Genomic DNA, 15,500 nt, shown 5'->3' with positions numbered 1-15,500 from the left:
GTCCTCCCAGTCTGTAATCGAGTGAGTATGAGTATGCTAGCTTATTTATTTGTGGGCTTTCCCCCACTTCATCAGTCCCTCATGGTAATGCATTGAGCATGATTTCCCTGGGCTGTCCCTGGAGCTGGGAGCATGCACTGCTGTATTCACTGCCACGATGGCAAGATGAGAACAGAGAACACAGGTACGCCACTACAGCACTCAAAGCACAGTCACGGATGAGAGTGTGCTGCACATGGTACTCAAACATTTCCATTCAGTTAAGCAAAATTACCAGCACATTTCTAAAGATCTGTGTGTTCTGAGATCAGACTCGGTCCTGTGAAAATAGAACTCATCCAGTGGAAGCTAATAATCTGTGAAGAGAGAGAGAGAGAGAGACAAGGAGGGACAGGGACAGAGAGAGGGAGAGAGGGAGAGAGTGAGAGAGAGAGAACGTGCAAGTTCAGCAGCACACGCTGCTACCAGCACGATGCTCCTTCCTGCATTCCTGCCTTTGAGTCAATGCTGTGCCCCTGTATGGAGCAGATGACCCAAATGTATCTGCTCCCATCTCACTCAGGCAGTGCAGGGAGGAGAGTTTTTCTGGTACAAGAGAGGTGTGGTGTTGACACCAGGCTCCGTTCAGAAGGAGGGATTATGCTGGCACTGGCACCCATGGCTGGAGCTACAAGTGCAGCCTGTGATCTGCTATTAAAGGGCGTGCTAACTGCCAAGCTTTCCTGCCCAGCTAATTTTCACTACTGACGGGCACGTTTGCCTTTTTTGACCAAACTATTCCTTCAGCCAGCCTCTGCAAACCCTCAGTACATAGTACGTTTACCCAACACAATTAGAAACACAAGATCAAATGCATAAAACTGGACTTTTCAAGCTGGAGTTGACTTGTTTTCCATGTTTGAGAATCGGGGCATGCTTTACTAAATCCGTCACAGTATAATGACGATTGTGCGAGAGACACTGCAGACATCATCAGAGCACCGAACAAGTCTGCAGACATTGTGGCCAGATAGGTGTGAGGCTCCAACCCCACCCCCAGACCTGGAGCCAGAACTCCTACAACCCCTCCCCCCAAGGCATGGAGCAAGAACTTCTACCCCCCCAGGTCTGGCATGGCTCTCCAGCTCAGTTGCTGTATCCTGCATGTATTCCCCCATCACTGGAGGCAGATCTCTATAGTAACCACATGGAGTCAAACAGAAAACGGCCTCATGGAGAAATCCTGCAGTGGAGCCCTGGACACATCTCACACAGGACACATCTCACATGGAACACGTCTTCTATGGGACACGTGTCACACGGGACACGTCTCCCACAGCGCAGCTCTAGAGAGTGCAGCACCCTGCTTAGACCAGGGGGATGTAGCAGCTCTATTAAACAACAGAAATAAATCGCACTATTATCGCTTTATCTGGGAGAGACTGGCAGTTAGAAGGATGGAGAGAGACACGGCGGGAGCATGAAATTATATGATATGAAAAACTGAGCTTGATAATGATTTATTGAAGACAGATGTGCTATTGATATACAGCTACATAAAGGGAGAGGGAGAATGATGGATTATTTATGAAGTCATCTTCATCGTGTTTACTCCAATGTGCTAAAAATGTTTATCAGACATCTGCTTATTTACTTAGAATTTGTTTATTTTTGATATATTTATCTGTTTGTTTTTGTTTGTTTGTGCTTAGGTCCAGATTGGCAGACTTCCACCTGAACTGTCAGATGACACCCCACACAATAACGAGCTGTCCTAATGACAACTACCACGGCTGTTTGGTGGCCTACGTGGGACTCGTCGGTGAGTGACGGAGCTGCTCCTCTCCCTCTGCCTGCTTTTAGCTGCTGTATTCAAAAGCCTCATTATAGCAGATCAAATACCGTGAAACTGGTGCCAAATGTTTGCAGCTTCCTAGTTACCGTGTCGAGTGACTGATAGACATAACAATGGTGGTGTTGATAACACATGGCTGCAGAAATCGATATTTCACAAACCTGAGAGGAGAAGAGTTGTGCAGCTCTTCTCCTCAAATACCTGAGTGGTCCGGATTATAGCCAAGGGCAGGGGGTCTCCTGTATGCCCAGGGTGAAAGGTCAGGGAAGGCTTGGTCAGTTTTGCAGGTGATTTTAAATCATCATCATATGCAAAGGATGGATTTAAATGATTAGAAAGCTGAAACTGGAATTAAATTTATACATTTGGGCAGAATTAGAATAGTTAACTGAATGGATAAAATTATATCTAAGAGCTACAGGGTAAAAACAAATAACATCAATCATGAGGATAAAAAAATAAATGAAGAGAAAACATCATTACCTAGATGACATAAGAAGCAAAACTTAAGAAAAATTAACATATAATAAAATCAAAGGGTCTAGATAAGTCAAAGGTGTGTTCATTCTTTGGGCCTCTGGAGTTCTGTACATGAGTAGCTCTGTAGTCAGACACTGTTTGAGTGTCACTGTCTGAGTGTGTGCATGAGCAGCTCTGTAGTCAGACACTGTCTGAGTGTGTATCCCAACTCTGACAGGATCGGACGTGACCCCAAACTATCTGGATGCCAACCACTCCAACATCACCATCTCACCTTGGTGCAGTTGTCGTGGCAGCAGTAACCAGGAGACGGAGTGCGAGGCTTTCCTCCGTGATTTCAGAGAGAACACATGTCTGAGTGAGTGGCTGTCGTGCCTTCAGCCCAGGATACAGGATACAGCTCACTGAACAAACAGCCAAATAACAGTAACAGCAAACGGGAGAGCTTGAAAGTTCCACTGGGCTAATCTTTCACAGATCTTTGGTTTTCAGATTCTGGTGTGTGTGTGTGTGTGTGTGTGTGTGTGTGTCTGTTTGTGTAGAAAATGCCATACAGGCATTTGGTTATGGGGCAAATGCAGGGCTCCTCCCCATCACAGAGTCTCAGTCTGGCGTGACCTCTGAGCGACCCCACCTCCAGCCTGCCATCATCACCAAACCAGCTATCAGCTCCAATGACATCCAGCCAGTGGACAGCGCGTGCGTGTTCTCCACGTGTGCTAATCTGAAGGTAACGCTCTCACCACGCTCGCTAATCTGGGTTTTGTTTCTTGAAAAAGAATGTGTCAAAGAAATACGCACAGCTGTGGATCTGAGAGACCTGCTTACACACAATTTATGACAACCAGTTTGATGCACTGAAGTAACTGGTTTATTTGCGTTTGACAGCTTCATTATCAAATATCATCCACGTGCGTGAAGGAGGTGACATCAATCACTGTTTTACACCTTCTCATTCTTCCATCTCACATTTTCAATCAGATAAACACTCCTCTCACGGGTGTCTACTACACTACAAATTGCGCCACTCCAAGTGGAGTTTAAAACCATGTAAATACACAGCAGCGGAGAAATGTGGACATGGGACCGAGGCTGTTCAGAGCACCATGGTAACCCTTCAGGCTTGAGTCATGTCATGGCTGAAGTAGGCGATCAGACATAAAAAACATCCTTTAAAAAGCTGCTTAATTCCAGTAAGCCATCCGAAGCTTTCTGCTCCTTTGCACCACTCATCAAGGGGTTGGATCCAAACGCACTGACTAAGTGCTTTCCTTCGTTTTGATTGGCACCAGACTGCATTAAAGTGAGTCTTCCCCCTTCCTTCAGCCCTACCTGCATGAAAAGCAGTTTATCTGCTAATCCATGTTTTTCAGGAGCTTCTGCACAGGTGATCAGCACTATGGGGTTCTGAGGATATCTGTCCTGAGCGTCTATTAGCGTCTGGGCATGAAAGCTACAAATTGTGGGGGGGGACTGCCAGTGATGAGATTAGCAAGGCGTTGCACATGACATGAATGGTTTATTTGTCTGGCAATAGCAGTTACAGGAACTCTAAGCCTCTGTGCCTGAGTGTGCTTATCGGAGGAGTCACTCCAGGTCTTTTGATTGCTCTGGGTACCTCCAAGCCCAAGGTCTTGCTTCTGCTCTCACCTTGATAAAGGCAATTGGCTGAGTGTCACATGTGGAGTGATCGGGCACATAACCACCAGAGTGCTTAGATGTGATCTCACTCTTCCTAAAGTGCGTTAGCATTTCACGGGAGAAAACATCACATGCACCATGTAGATGGCGTTTATGCACTGGACGTATTATGGTGTTAAAAGGTGAAGAGAGGAGAGCTAATGTGCAGCACCACCAGAGTGGGACACTTCAGCAGAATAACGATGACTCATACATAATATTTCAGATTTCGTCCTATTTATGAGCTGGCCATGCTTCCCCCGAAGGATGTGTGTTCCAACCTGAAAGTGGGTTCTGATGCACAATCACGACTCTGCTTTTAAATGTTATCAAAACAGCATCGCATTTCCGTCTTTCCAGATGGCAACATTTCACTCCTCAGAAGGAAATGGGTAGAGTGTTATAATAGCTGCAGTTTAGATGAGTAATGAATCCACAAACAAGCCCATATTTATAAAGGTGAAGAGGGTGGACATTTCATAATCATCAGGATGTGTTGATGGTATTTGATAGGACTGGGTTTGTTACATAACCGGGATGGGTTGTTGGGTTTGTTACATAACCGGGATGGGTCGTTGGCATTTGATAGGACTGGGTTTGTTACATAACCGGGATGGGTTGTTGGGTTTGTTACATAACCGGGATGGGTTGTTGGGTTTGTTACATAAGCAGGATGGGTTGTTGGGTTTGTTACATAACCAGGATGGTTTGTTGGGTTTCTTACATAACCAGGATGGGTTGTTGGGTTTGTTACATAACTGGGATGGGTTATTGGGTTTGTTACATAACCGGGATGGGTTGTTGGGTTTGTTACATAACCGGAATGGGTTGTTGGGTTTGTTACATAATCGGGATGGGTTGTTGGGTTTGTTACATAGCCAGGATGGGTTGTTGGGTTTGTTACATAACCGGGATGGGTTGTTGGTATTTGATAGGACTGGGTTTGTTAACTTGTACACTGCCAGGATGGTATTTCACAAAGAGCTCTTTTGACTTTACAAGTAGAAAGTAGAGAATTGTCTGAGATGTTGTTTCCAGGAGACCTCCTGAAGTATAATGAACCAATATTATGCAGAATTGTTCAAGAACCTGTTATTTCTCATGTCTGCTAACTAAAATAAAATCTATATGAACACCTTAAGATCAAGTCTCATGGAAATCCATTCCATAAACTGATGATGTATGTATAGGAACAGGAAGCTTGAGTCTCATATATCTAACTTTTGTCATAATGAAGTGAGGTTAATAAGGAGGACCTCTCCATAGTTGAGTGGGAGAACCAGTGCACCCAGAGCTAATATTTCATTTCATGACTCTTTGGTCTGGTCTTCTTTGCAAGAACACACTACATGACAATTTCAAATTCACAGAGTAATTGAAAAGTAATGACAGATTTAATAGTCTCCCTGTGGAACATTTTGATATTTCCACCCGCTATCTAATCAGCTAGCCACATTTGTACTGTCAGATAGCTGACTGAATCAGTGCTTCTCTTTGGTGTTAAATCACACAGCTTAATACAGCACTCATTACTGACCCTACCCAAGTCTAAACCAAAATACGAATCATTTTGGGAGTCTCGCTTTTCTGAAATCCCCTCTTTGTCCACTGAAGTGTGGGTCTCCTGGGCTTGGGTCATCGTGAACACCTCATCAATAAATCTTTCTAATCTGATTATGTGGGGGAGTTATGTTAGCCTTTCACACAACCTCTACACTTTACAGGTTCTAACAGAGAACACACTGAGGTCTTTTCAGCAATTGTTCCCATGTTTTCATTTATTTTGTCTTAATTCTCTGCCCAACAAGCTGATTTGCTCTTCTGAATGTGTGTGTGCCTTACCTATTTGATTTTTTTTTAGAAACATCATACAGAAAAGCACAAAGGTCTGTACAAGAAGCAATTCCACCAAGAGCAAGAAACACAGCATCCTCCATAAACAACTTCCAGACTAGACAGAAAATTACCCAGCCAATCATTCAAAGGCGTGTGCCAAATAAAGAACTGGACTTCCACAGAGAATCAAATAGTTTTCAGAGTTCAGGTTCAGAAAATTAAAATCCTTCTCATGTTTTTGTTCTAACTCCTTACATTCACTAATTAACTCAAGTCAGCAGGTAGAAATAATAAACTAATTAAACTTTCTGACGATCATTGCAGGACTTACTTTTGGGACCTTTTAAACTTTTACACTTAATTACACATTTTTATTACAAGTACAAATTTTAAAAAAGGTTAATACAAAAAAGCAAATGCGTTTCTAGCCTAAGAGGAGTGCGAACAAGCCCCATTACACACGTTAGCATTCACCAGACTTCCTGTCTAGTTCCAATCTACAACAAACACACATGGTATAGCGCATTGCTCTAGAGTCACGTGTGATATGGGTCATTTCTCCATGGTCACACAAAGTAACTTGTTTTCTGGTCACTCATGGTAAAGTTCATTGTTCTGGAGTAATGTGACAAAGTTTATTGTTCTTGGGTGTCACATGAAATAGCTTCTACAGTCAAATGCGGTATAGTTCTTTGTTCTACAGTCATATGTGATATAGCTCATTGTTCTGGGGTGTTTAATCAAGCCTGCACCCTGCTCATGGTCTGATCTCTCCATTTTCCCAGGACAGCGAGCAGAAGTGTTCCCCCTCCAGCAGTTTTGAGTGCGCTGAGGAGGTAAGAGATGAACTTCCAGTCCCTCTCAGGTCCAGCCAGACACTGCAGCTCCTGTCACCTACAGACCTTTGATGAGCTGAGGTGAGGTGGGAGCTGGGACACTGTAGATGGAGGATCCAGGGCTCTGAGGCTTCCTCAGAACAGTCTGCTCATGTGATCGACTCCCATCACATGACCCATATATAACTCCATTCAGATCCAGTAACAATATGGCTTGTAATGAGGTTTGCTGGTTCAAGATTTTATTTACGGTGTTTTCCCCTTACAGAACATCCTGGACCCAAACCTGGAAGGTGCCGTTGACCCGATGGGCTCCCATCAATCAAACAACAACAGAGCCAGACAGTCAAATGCACCTCCCCCTTGTGTCTCCGTGGCGACCCTCATCCTGTCTGTCATGTTAGTCAGTCAGGTCCTGTAAACACACCTGGATTCCATAATGCCAAAAACAGTCTAAGGCACAACCACTTCCCCACACCCCCACCCCACCCAAAAAAAATTGAGAAAGTCATTTTGATCTTTCTGTGTATGTGTGTGTGTGTGTGTGTGTATGTGTGTGTGTGTGTGTGTGTGTATCACACCCCATCTTTAACAATTTTTGACTGCGAAGAAGGAAGTATACCCATGACCATTAGTGTAGTACCACAACCTTGTGTGAGGGACATTTGGAAAGACTGTGTGACCCAACAAACTACAGAGGGAGAACTTGCCTTCCCCAGGATTAGAATGGACGGCGCATTCTTATTGTGATGTAACAGAACACACACAACCAATCGGGAAGCACGCACCTCGGTATGCCATGCTGGATGAGAGAGGACATTTTTGATTGGAGCAGGTGTTCATATACAGACCAGCTTCATGCTTGATTCTTTAACATGACCTCCTTCTGTATATTACCATCCAGACAGCAGAGCCATGGCTCTCTGACAAGGCAGTATAGGAACACTCGCAGGCCATCACTGATCACGTGAAACCTTTCATTTATGGTTACGGTGTATAAAAACAAATCTAGTTGTGTCCTCTTTTTTGCCACATCTTAAAAAGTAGAACTCCACTTAATCTGTGTCTGCAGCGCTTTGTGAACAAATGTCATGATCAGAGCCACTCCACTGCTATCTCTGGACTACCAGTTAGCAACTGTGGAAAAAGAATGAGCAGTGTTCGCCTTTGAGATGAGTAAGATTGTGTTTCTGTAATGTTTCGTCCATGCAAACAGAAGCAAACGCCCTAGCACTGGGGGGATGCTCAGATGAGCCATGTCAAATGTGTCACAACAGAGAAGTGTCAGTGCACGTAATGTTCCTCTTAGGCTGTTATTATGTCATTTTTTCTTTTTTCACCATCTTTCTCTCTCTCTCTCTCTCTCTCTCTCTTTCTCTTTTTCTTGGTTCCCCCAAGAGACTGGGATTACAGTCATTTGAGACAAAGCGCTCCAGGGACAAGACCAACAAAGCTCCATTTGCAGAAAGAGTACATCGTTAGTGTTTTATAGTGTGCGATCTATCGTGCGGCCTTACGTTCTGTTGTCTTTGTTTTGTTTCTCTGTCCTGTGTAATGGGGTTCAGGGTTCAATTTGAAGGGCAGGGTTCAGACCGTACCACTCATAAGGTAGGGTTCAGACTGTACCACTCACAGGGAGGCCAGGAGCAAAGCTGATACTCATGATCTCAGAGGTTCTGAATGAAGAGCTCCAATGACTCCAAAAAACAAACAAAAAAAACCCAAACAAAAATAAAAAAAACCCAAAACAAAACAAAAAACAACAAACCAACAACAACAAAAGTTTTTGGTTACTCTGTGCTGCTTTAAAAACAGAGTGAGGTGTGGCAGAGACTTAAGAATGTGTAAGAAATATTTGTCTAAAGTCTAAATAAAAACATCCCAGTAATGTTGTTGATAAATGAATCTTGATATGTTACATACAGGAGGAAGGACCGAACCCAAGCATGAGACACTGGTTTAAAAGAAGCATCTGGAAGCATAACTATTATCAAGCAAGTTTAATTAACTTTGTCATAATACCAGCCTGCTACCTTTCACTGGAGCTTTGTTTTACTATTTTTTGATAGGCAAGTCTGTGTGCAATGAATTATTACATCATATGTCTCCACAGAAGTTACAATGGAAATATAAAAAGCAAAAAGAATATTTAAAAAAATCTGCATTAAGATCTTTGCTACTATTTCAGGATTATGTTTACATGAAAAGGTCTTCAATGAAAAGGTTCAATGAAAAGGTGAAATGCTATCTGTTCTCCTGTAGCTCACCTGGTGGGGCAAGTTGCACATGTTACTAGCAAGATTGTGGGTCCTGTTTTGAGGACATGTAAATATCACACATGTAAGTCTGGATAAGAGCGTCTGGTAAATGCTGTAAATACGTCATGTGGGATACTTATTGGAGTATACCAAATAAATTAGCTTAAAAGATTAGCCTACTTTTAGTGAGGCCTGCCAGCAAGGAACTAGACTAAGAAGCTGAGTCTGAACTACAAAAGAGTGAGCTGTGTGCTCTGAAACGTTCCGATTCTCTCACTGTTCTTCTTCAAAGGAAAATAACATTATGATACTAAATACTGATAATTGTGATATTGTGCGATTCTCATAAGAAGAAAGAGCTCCTGCCGTCACAGCCTCATCTCACAGAAAACAACAAATTGTGAGACTAATTGTTTAGCCAGTAAGATGTGAGGGAATGAAGTCACAGCTTCACGCTGTTCCAGCGGAGCCCCAGCTGTTTGATCTCTGTGCTCTGCTCTCCTCCCCAAACCATCAGCATGTATTCATCGAACCCAAGTGCCTAACCCACATGCTCTAAACCTGCAATATACAAAGAAACTGTAGATCTAGAGCCAGATCTAGAGCCAGATCTAGAGCCAGATCTAGAGTCAGATCTAGAGCCAGATCTAGAGTCAGATCTAGAGTCAGATCTAGAGCCAGATCTAGAGCCAGATCTTCATTCCAGATCAGGCCATTCACATCTGTTGTACATCGGCCCAATGTCCAACCTCCTCAGGCAGTTTTGGTGTCTTCTACTTCAGCTACACAGCCAGAAGGTGCACTGAGACCTTTTTCAGTTAATGATTTTGTCCATGGATAAGGACAGGGTTAGCCCACATGGTGAGGGACAGCCACCGATGTTGCTGGTGCTAAGATGTTTTTTGAAGGGATACTGGCAGGTGATATTGTCTGCTCACACTCAACAAATTTATACTGATATAGTCTGATTTAAATTGTTGCAAAGTTCTCCCTTATGGAATAAAAGTTAACCTGACACTTTTCAGCAGTTATTGAATAAAGTTACCACAGGTTTAAATGACATAATTGGAATGTGGGGGTCTATAGTGATTTGTGGTGGGAGCACATTAATTATTCCTGAGACTTGTTTGGAAGCCTTCAGATGGCTCAGGTGGTCATTTAGTTACTTAAATGTTCACATTTAGTTACCTGAATGTGAGCTAAGGTCAGGTGGTTTACCTAGGTCATCAGGTGGGCCAAGGAAAAGTCACACAAGCCAAGCTCAGGCAAACCAGTGTGCAGACTATCCTAGACTTTCCCCAAGCCAAAAACTCTGTGAATTAATAAGGGTTTTAGGCACGTGTGGGTTTCATTGTTGTGTCGTCCCAAATATTCCAGCTGTGATAGAACTATTGGCTGCAAACGGCTTTGATTTAGAGGTAGGGACACTAACGTTCCAGCTGGCAGGGAGGCAGGCGTGGATAGAGTTGTGTACTATTCCGAGAAGCTTAATAAACATCAACGATATTATGCCACTATACAGAAGGAAGCCTTAGCTCTGGCCAAATGCATTTGGCTGTTCGTCACTTAGAGGTGTACATGTCCAGTGCTCAGGGGATGTGGTCATGTACACTGACCACAACACTCTCACTGGCAAAGTTTCAGGTAGGGTCTAGTGTTGCCTAGTGATACGGCATTGCTGACACACTGTCTGGGATGCCTGCAGTTAGTTTAAGTTGCTGGGGGAAGGGAGTACAGTAAAAGACATTGTTTTTAAGATTTCTCTATTTCTAGTTCTGAATTAAATGCTTGGATTATACAGCAATGCACTGTGTCCACTTGCATTTTAGTGGCTATCAGAAAGATTTAGGATTTCACACACTGATTGATATATATAGAGATGAAAGGTAACATGGAATAATGTGTCCCTATGGAGAATATAAACAATTGGTAGTCAATTATGTACTTATTATTATTATTATTAGCCATGGTAACACTGTTGTTTTTTTCCTTGGGTTATAGATAGACTGATTTTTCCAAGGGTGCCCAGATGACATCACTTACCTGTGGCTCATGACATGCCTCACCTGCGAGCCATTAAAGAGACATTTGGGCATGCTTGTAGTTACGCATTTGTTTCTCCTTTTGTTCTTGCGCAAGTGGCATTTCTCCAAATTATGGCATTTGTGTTTCCATTACCTTCCATCAACAAATTGGATAAACATAATGAATTCCCCAAGCCAGAAGTTTCGACATAAGAACTGGCCTGAGCTTGGTGACCTCTAGGAAAAGCCACCGGGACAGCAAAGTCAAAGCCTCTCGCTGGTTTCCCAGAATGGCTCACACACAGAAAGTACAACTGACCTTCAGTCCTGCCCTTGGTAGGGAGAGTTTTTATGTTATGAACATGCTATGTTGTTCCTCTAGAGAATATTAGTGCAGTAACACAGCACAATTCCACCAATTTGTAACCTATACCAAGCACACTCATTTTATGGCATTTAGCTGATGCGTTTATCGAAAGCAACTTACACTTATGACTGTGTGCAACTTGAGCAATTGGGGTTTAAGGGCCTTGCTCAGGAGCCCCACAGTTGTAACTTGGTAGTGGTGGGGCTTGAACCAGCAACCTTCTGATTACAAGTCAAGTACTCAGTCTGCAGTGCTCCATGTGCAGTGATCCACGGGCAGTGCTCCAGCTGCAGTGCTCTGTGTGCAGTGCTCCATGGGCAGTGCTCCATCTGCAGTGCTCCATCTGCCGAGACCTTTCTCTTCTAGGTCTTTTCTTTTTGTCAGCTTTGTTTTTGAAGTTATAACGTGTTTTGTGCTGCTTGGTTAAAAGGGTTGTTCTCCATGAGCACAACACACACGGTCAATTTAATCCAGTCAGAAATAACAAAAGCTTCACTGAATGCAAAACACACGTCTTCATTAAATCTACGTTTGGAGCCAATGTTGCAGTGAGTGTCAGAGGGAATATGCAGGAAGAGGAATTCTCCCCTACCACCATACCGTAGTCACAGTGTGTCTTCAATGTGTGCTCTATACAGTACTAAATCAGAAGGACATTCAGAGTTGGAGAGTCTGTGTGTGAACTAGCGGCATGGTTCCAGGCCATACTCCACTGCTGAACTAGAACTTTGATTCCACGCTGTGCTCTGCTGGTGAAGTAGAACTTTGACTCCAGGCCATGCTCTACTGGTGAAGTAGAACTTTGACTCCAGGCCATGCTCTACTGGTGAAGTAGAACTTTGACTCCAGGCCATGCTCTACTGGTGAACTAGAACTTTGACTGCAGGCTGTGCTTTACTGGTGAACTAAAACTTTGATTCCAGGCCATGCTCTACTGGTGAACTCACTGGGTGATTCTGGGCCGTGATCTAGTTGTGAACTAGCTGACCGCAAGCTGCATACAGGCTCACATATGCCGCTATGATCAAGCAATAAAAGAAAGCAGATACTGTTGCAGAGTCAGTAAGTGAAGATAAAACACACTTAGCATTAACAGCCAAGTTTCCACAGGGCATCTTCAACTGACTGTCACATTACATAAAGATACTTTGTTAAGGCATGAAACACCAGAAAGGGATCTTGTGGAGAGTTGTTTACATCTGCTTGATTGCCTTGTTAGGGGTAACGTACACTGGCACAAAGCCAATTAAAATGGTGTGAAGGAGAATTTATTTACAGACCCTGTAGATCTTTATTTCTGTTGAAACTGAACTTAAAACTACAAGTGCAGAGACCAGGATATTCAGGATCCTTAAGAATCGATTAATCAACCATTACACAGTAATTTACAGTCACTGACAGACTCACCAGAGCTCTTTGAGTTTCTAAAGCAACTTTTAAAACTCCTGGTCATCATTATACAAATCTGTAAACACTACAAATAAGAGCATTAAAATCCCCAAACAGGCAAGCCCAACTGTGACTGTATTAACATCCTGCTCCACAGTGCTGTCTGACCTTTAGGAATGGACAGGGCAGTTCTGTGGTGGAGTCAGTTCAGTCTGCTTACAGAGGAAGCGTCCAGCGTGGGAGACGACGACCCTGAGAGCAGGGTCACGGCACACAGTGCCAACATTCTTATTCATATTGCCTTACATGCCACTCCACTCCTAATGGCTCTGTTGTTTCTCATCATCACATCACAAAGCATCATCACCAATTAAACAACCTCAAACTGACAGCAAATCATGTGGAAACGCAGTGTTAAATGGAGCTGGATGTCAGGGTTTACGTAACAGGTGATGCGGTTAAGGACTTGGTGCTGACATGCGATATCGCCTAGCAACGAGAGCGTGGGTATTAATTATCTTATCTGTGCAGTGGAAGGCGCCATCAGGCCTGTGTGCGGTCCAAACTAGGACACCAGCCCAACCAAGTGCTAGAGGTTACGAACACGGCAAAGTCAAGAGCATATTACAGTCTAGATGGAGACAGTTATTAGAATAAATAAATATATATAAATATATATATAAATATAAATATAAATATAAATATAAATATATATATATATATATATATATATATATATATATATATATATATATTAGAATATAGAATAGAGTCCAGAATCAAGTCTAGAGTGGCTCTGCATGATGTCAGGAGCTACAGGCACAGTAGTAAGCAGGAAATGTTCCAGGAAGCCCGGGAGGCCAACTCTGTTCAGCAGGAAGTCGCATGCTTGCCTGTGCTAGCAAAGGCCACTCACATGACACCAAGGCAAACAAGGTCATGTAGATGAGTCAGAAGTGTTGTTTCTGGCCCTGGAAAGCACAGGGAAATACGTAACTAAGAACACTTGCAGTGAGAAGCATTTAACGGGATATTAAGAGGTAGAATTTCAGAAACCAGTCTAGGTACTAAGGACAGAAGACCTGAGAATTCAGTAGATATTTTGACAAATACCATCTTTTAATAAATCCTTCGTTACTGTGATAGACTAACAATAGCCCAGACATTAGGTTATGATGAGCTGAAAACCGAAAAAAAAACAGTTGGACACATCAAAAGGCCAGTTTATAGAGTTCTGAAGAAACGTGGCTTCAACATAGCTTCAGTGCACAGAGACCAACAGCTGAAACTGCGAGCAGAGCTTTTCACAGAGAGAGAGAGAGAGAGTATAGTGACTGCTTGCCATGTTTTCTATTTATGGCAATAATTGTATTGCTCAATATTTGCTAAAGCTTGCTTAAACTTGCCAAATATTTAGGTTTATGAGCTGGAACCGATTTAAAGTTGGACAACAGCTTTTTATGTCTTTTTTAGGGTTCTCATTTGCATATTGGCAGCATGGCCATTCTGCTTATATATCCAAAATTAAAACTGTGATTATTGACACTTCTTTTGCTGTTTTGCACATTTTTAACATATGCAGCTTGTAACGTGTTACGCCAGTCTCTGTTGCGCTTCTCACTGGCTCATAACTTGCTCCGTGATGACACCTGATGTCTAGGTGACTTTTAAAATGAAATCCACTAAAGACTAAAGAGACCAAACATGAGCAAGTATGAGATGGAAAAATGATGAGTGAAGTAAATCAGTTAAGGAACAATTTCTATTTATAATCAGAAACACATTTCCAAAATAATTTTTAAAGAAAGTTTTTTTTTCTGAACTTAGCATAAGTAACCCTGTTCTGTGAATTCAGTTTTTAAGGCCTAAATGCAGTTTGCTTGCGTGTGCATCTGGGTAAATGTGTACCGTGTGTGCCCTGTAGTCTTCACCCAAATTATTTAAACACCATAGCGAAATGAGCTACTTCTCATTCAGCTGTTGTTGCTAAAACACATGCCCCTGAGTTTGGAGTTCTGCTGTCTCTTAATGTGGTGTAATCAGATGTGTGTCCCCACAGGCAGGAACGTGCAGAAACAGAATAATGAATGCAGGACGAATAACTGGGAGTCACTTGGCTGGTTAGCAGTGACTGCGCTGTGCTCTTGTGCTGATAGTCTGCCACGCATGACACACACAGGCAAAAGGTGGAGGGGGCAGGGCGGAAAAACAACAACAACATATAAACAAACAAACATGAAAATTAAAATCAAAAGCTGTCAGCGTGGCTGCATGACACACACACACTCTTTATATTTGCTCAAGTCTAGAAGCTCCCACAACTCAGTGTAACTTTCTCAGACAATCCTGCACATGTCCATCTGAGAGATGATGAAAAGCTCTTTTGTAGCGAGGCTGCAGACAGCTGAGGGGACAGCAGCCATAATGACCACACCACTGACCCTCTTCTACACCGGAGACAGATGTGTCAACAAACGTCTCCCTCTGTCTTTTCTGTAGGCAGCCCAGCCCAGCCCAGTGACAGCTGCTCTGCTCTAGTGCTCGCAGGGAGGACGTCACCGCTGGACAGAAAAGACTGCGACTAACGTCTTCACTAACGTCTTCAACCCATTTCAGTACTGGTTTTTTCCCAACATCTCAGAGGTTCAACAGAATCCATGAAGAGGTGGATGATAAGCTCTACGTTAATGAAGTAAACTCAACCCCAACACAGAATGCTTAAGGTGGGGTTTTAATATTAAGGTCACGTCTTCACGCGGTTCTCTCCAGGCCTGGTTGACGGTGAAGAACTGAAGT

The 15,500-nt window shown here is 43.1% G+C and overlaps 1 protein-coding gene across 1 annotated transcript in view; it reads left to right on the top strand.

Annotated features, from left to right (window-relative positions):
* The window catches only part of gfra2b (GDNF family receptor alpha 2b), a 31,868-nt gene extending 23,314 nt beyond the window's left edge, over positions 1-8,554 (top strand). Inside the window, exons 5-9 of the mRNA XM_027001736.3 lie at positions 1,692-1,801; positions 2,532-2,672; positions 2,857-3,044; positions 6,616-6,666; positions 6,935-8,554. Coding sequence (XP_026857537.2) covers positions 1,692-1,801; positions 2,532-2,672; positions 2,857-3,044; positions 6,616-6,666; positions 6,935-7,087 — 643 coding nt within the window. The 3' untranslated portion in view covers positions 7,088-8,554. The remainder of the gene's footprint in view (positions 1-1,691; positions 1,802-2,531; positions 2,673-2,856; positions 3,045-6,615; positions 6,667-6,934) is intronic.
* The last annotated feature ends 6,946 nt before the right edge of the window (positions 8,555-15,500 follow it).

The sequence above is a fragment of the Electrophorus electricus genome, chromosome 19 (genome assembly GCF_041902795.1).
Source record: "Electrophorus electricus isolate QZ-2024a chromosome 19, ASM4190279v1, whole genome shotgun sequence".
Taxonomy (NCBI): domain Eukaryota; kingdom Metazoa; phylum Chordata; class Actinopteri; order Gymnotiformes; family Gymnotidae; genus Electrophorus; species Electrophorus electricus.
The sequence above is the reverse complement of the archived record's forward strand: the minus strand, read 5'-3'. Positions and strand labels throughout refer to the sequence as shown.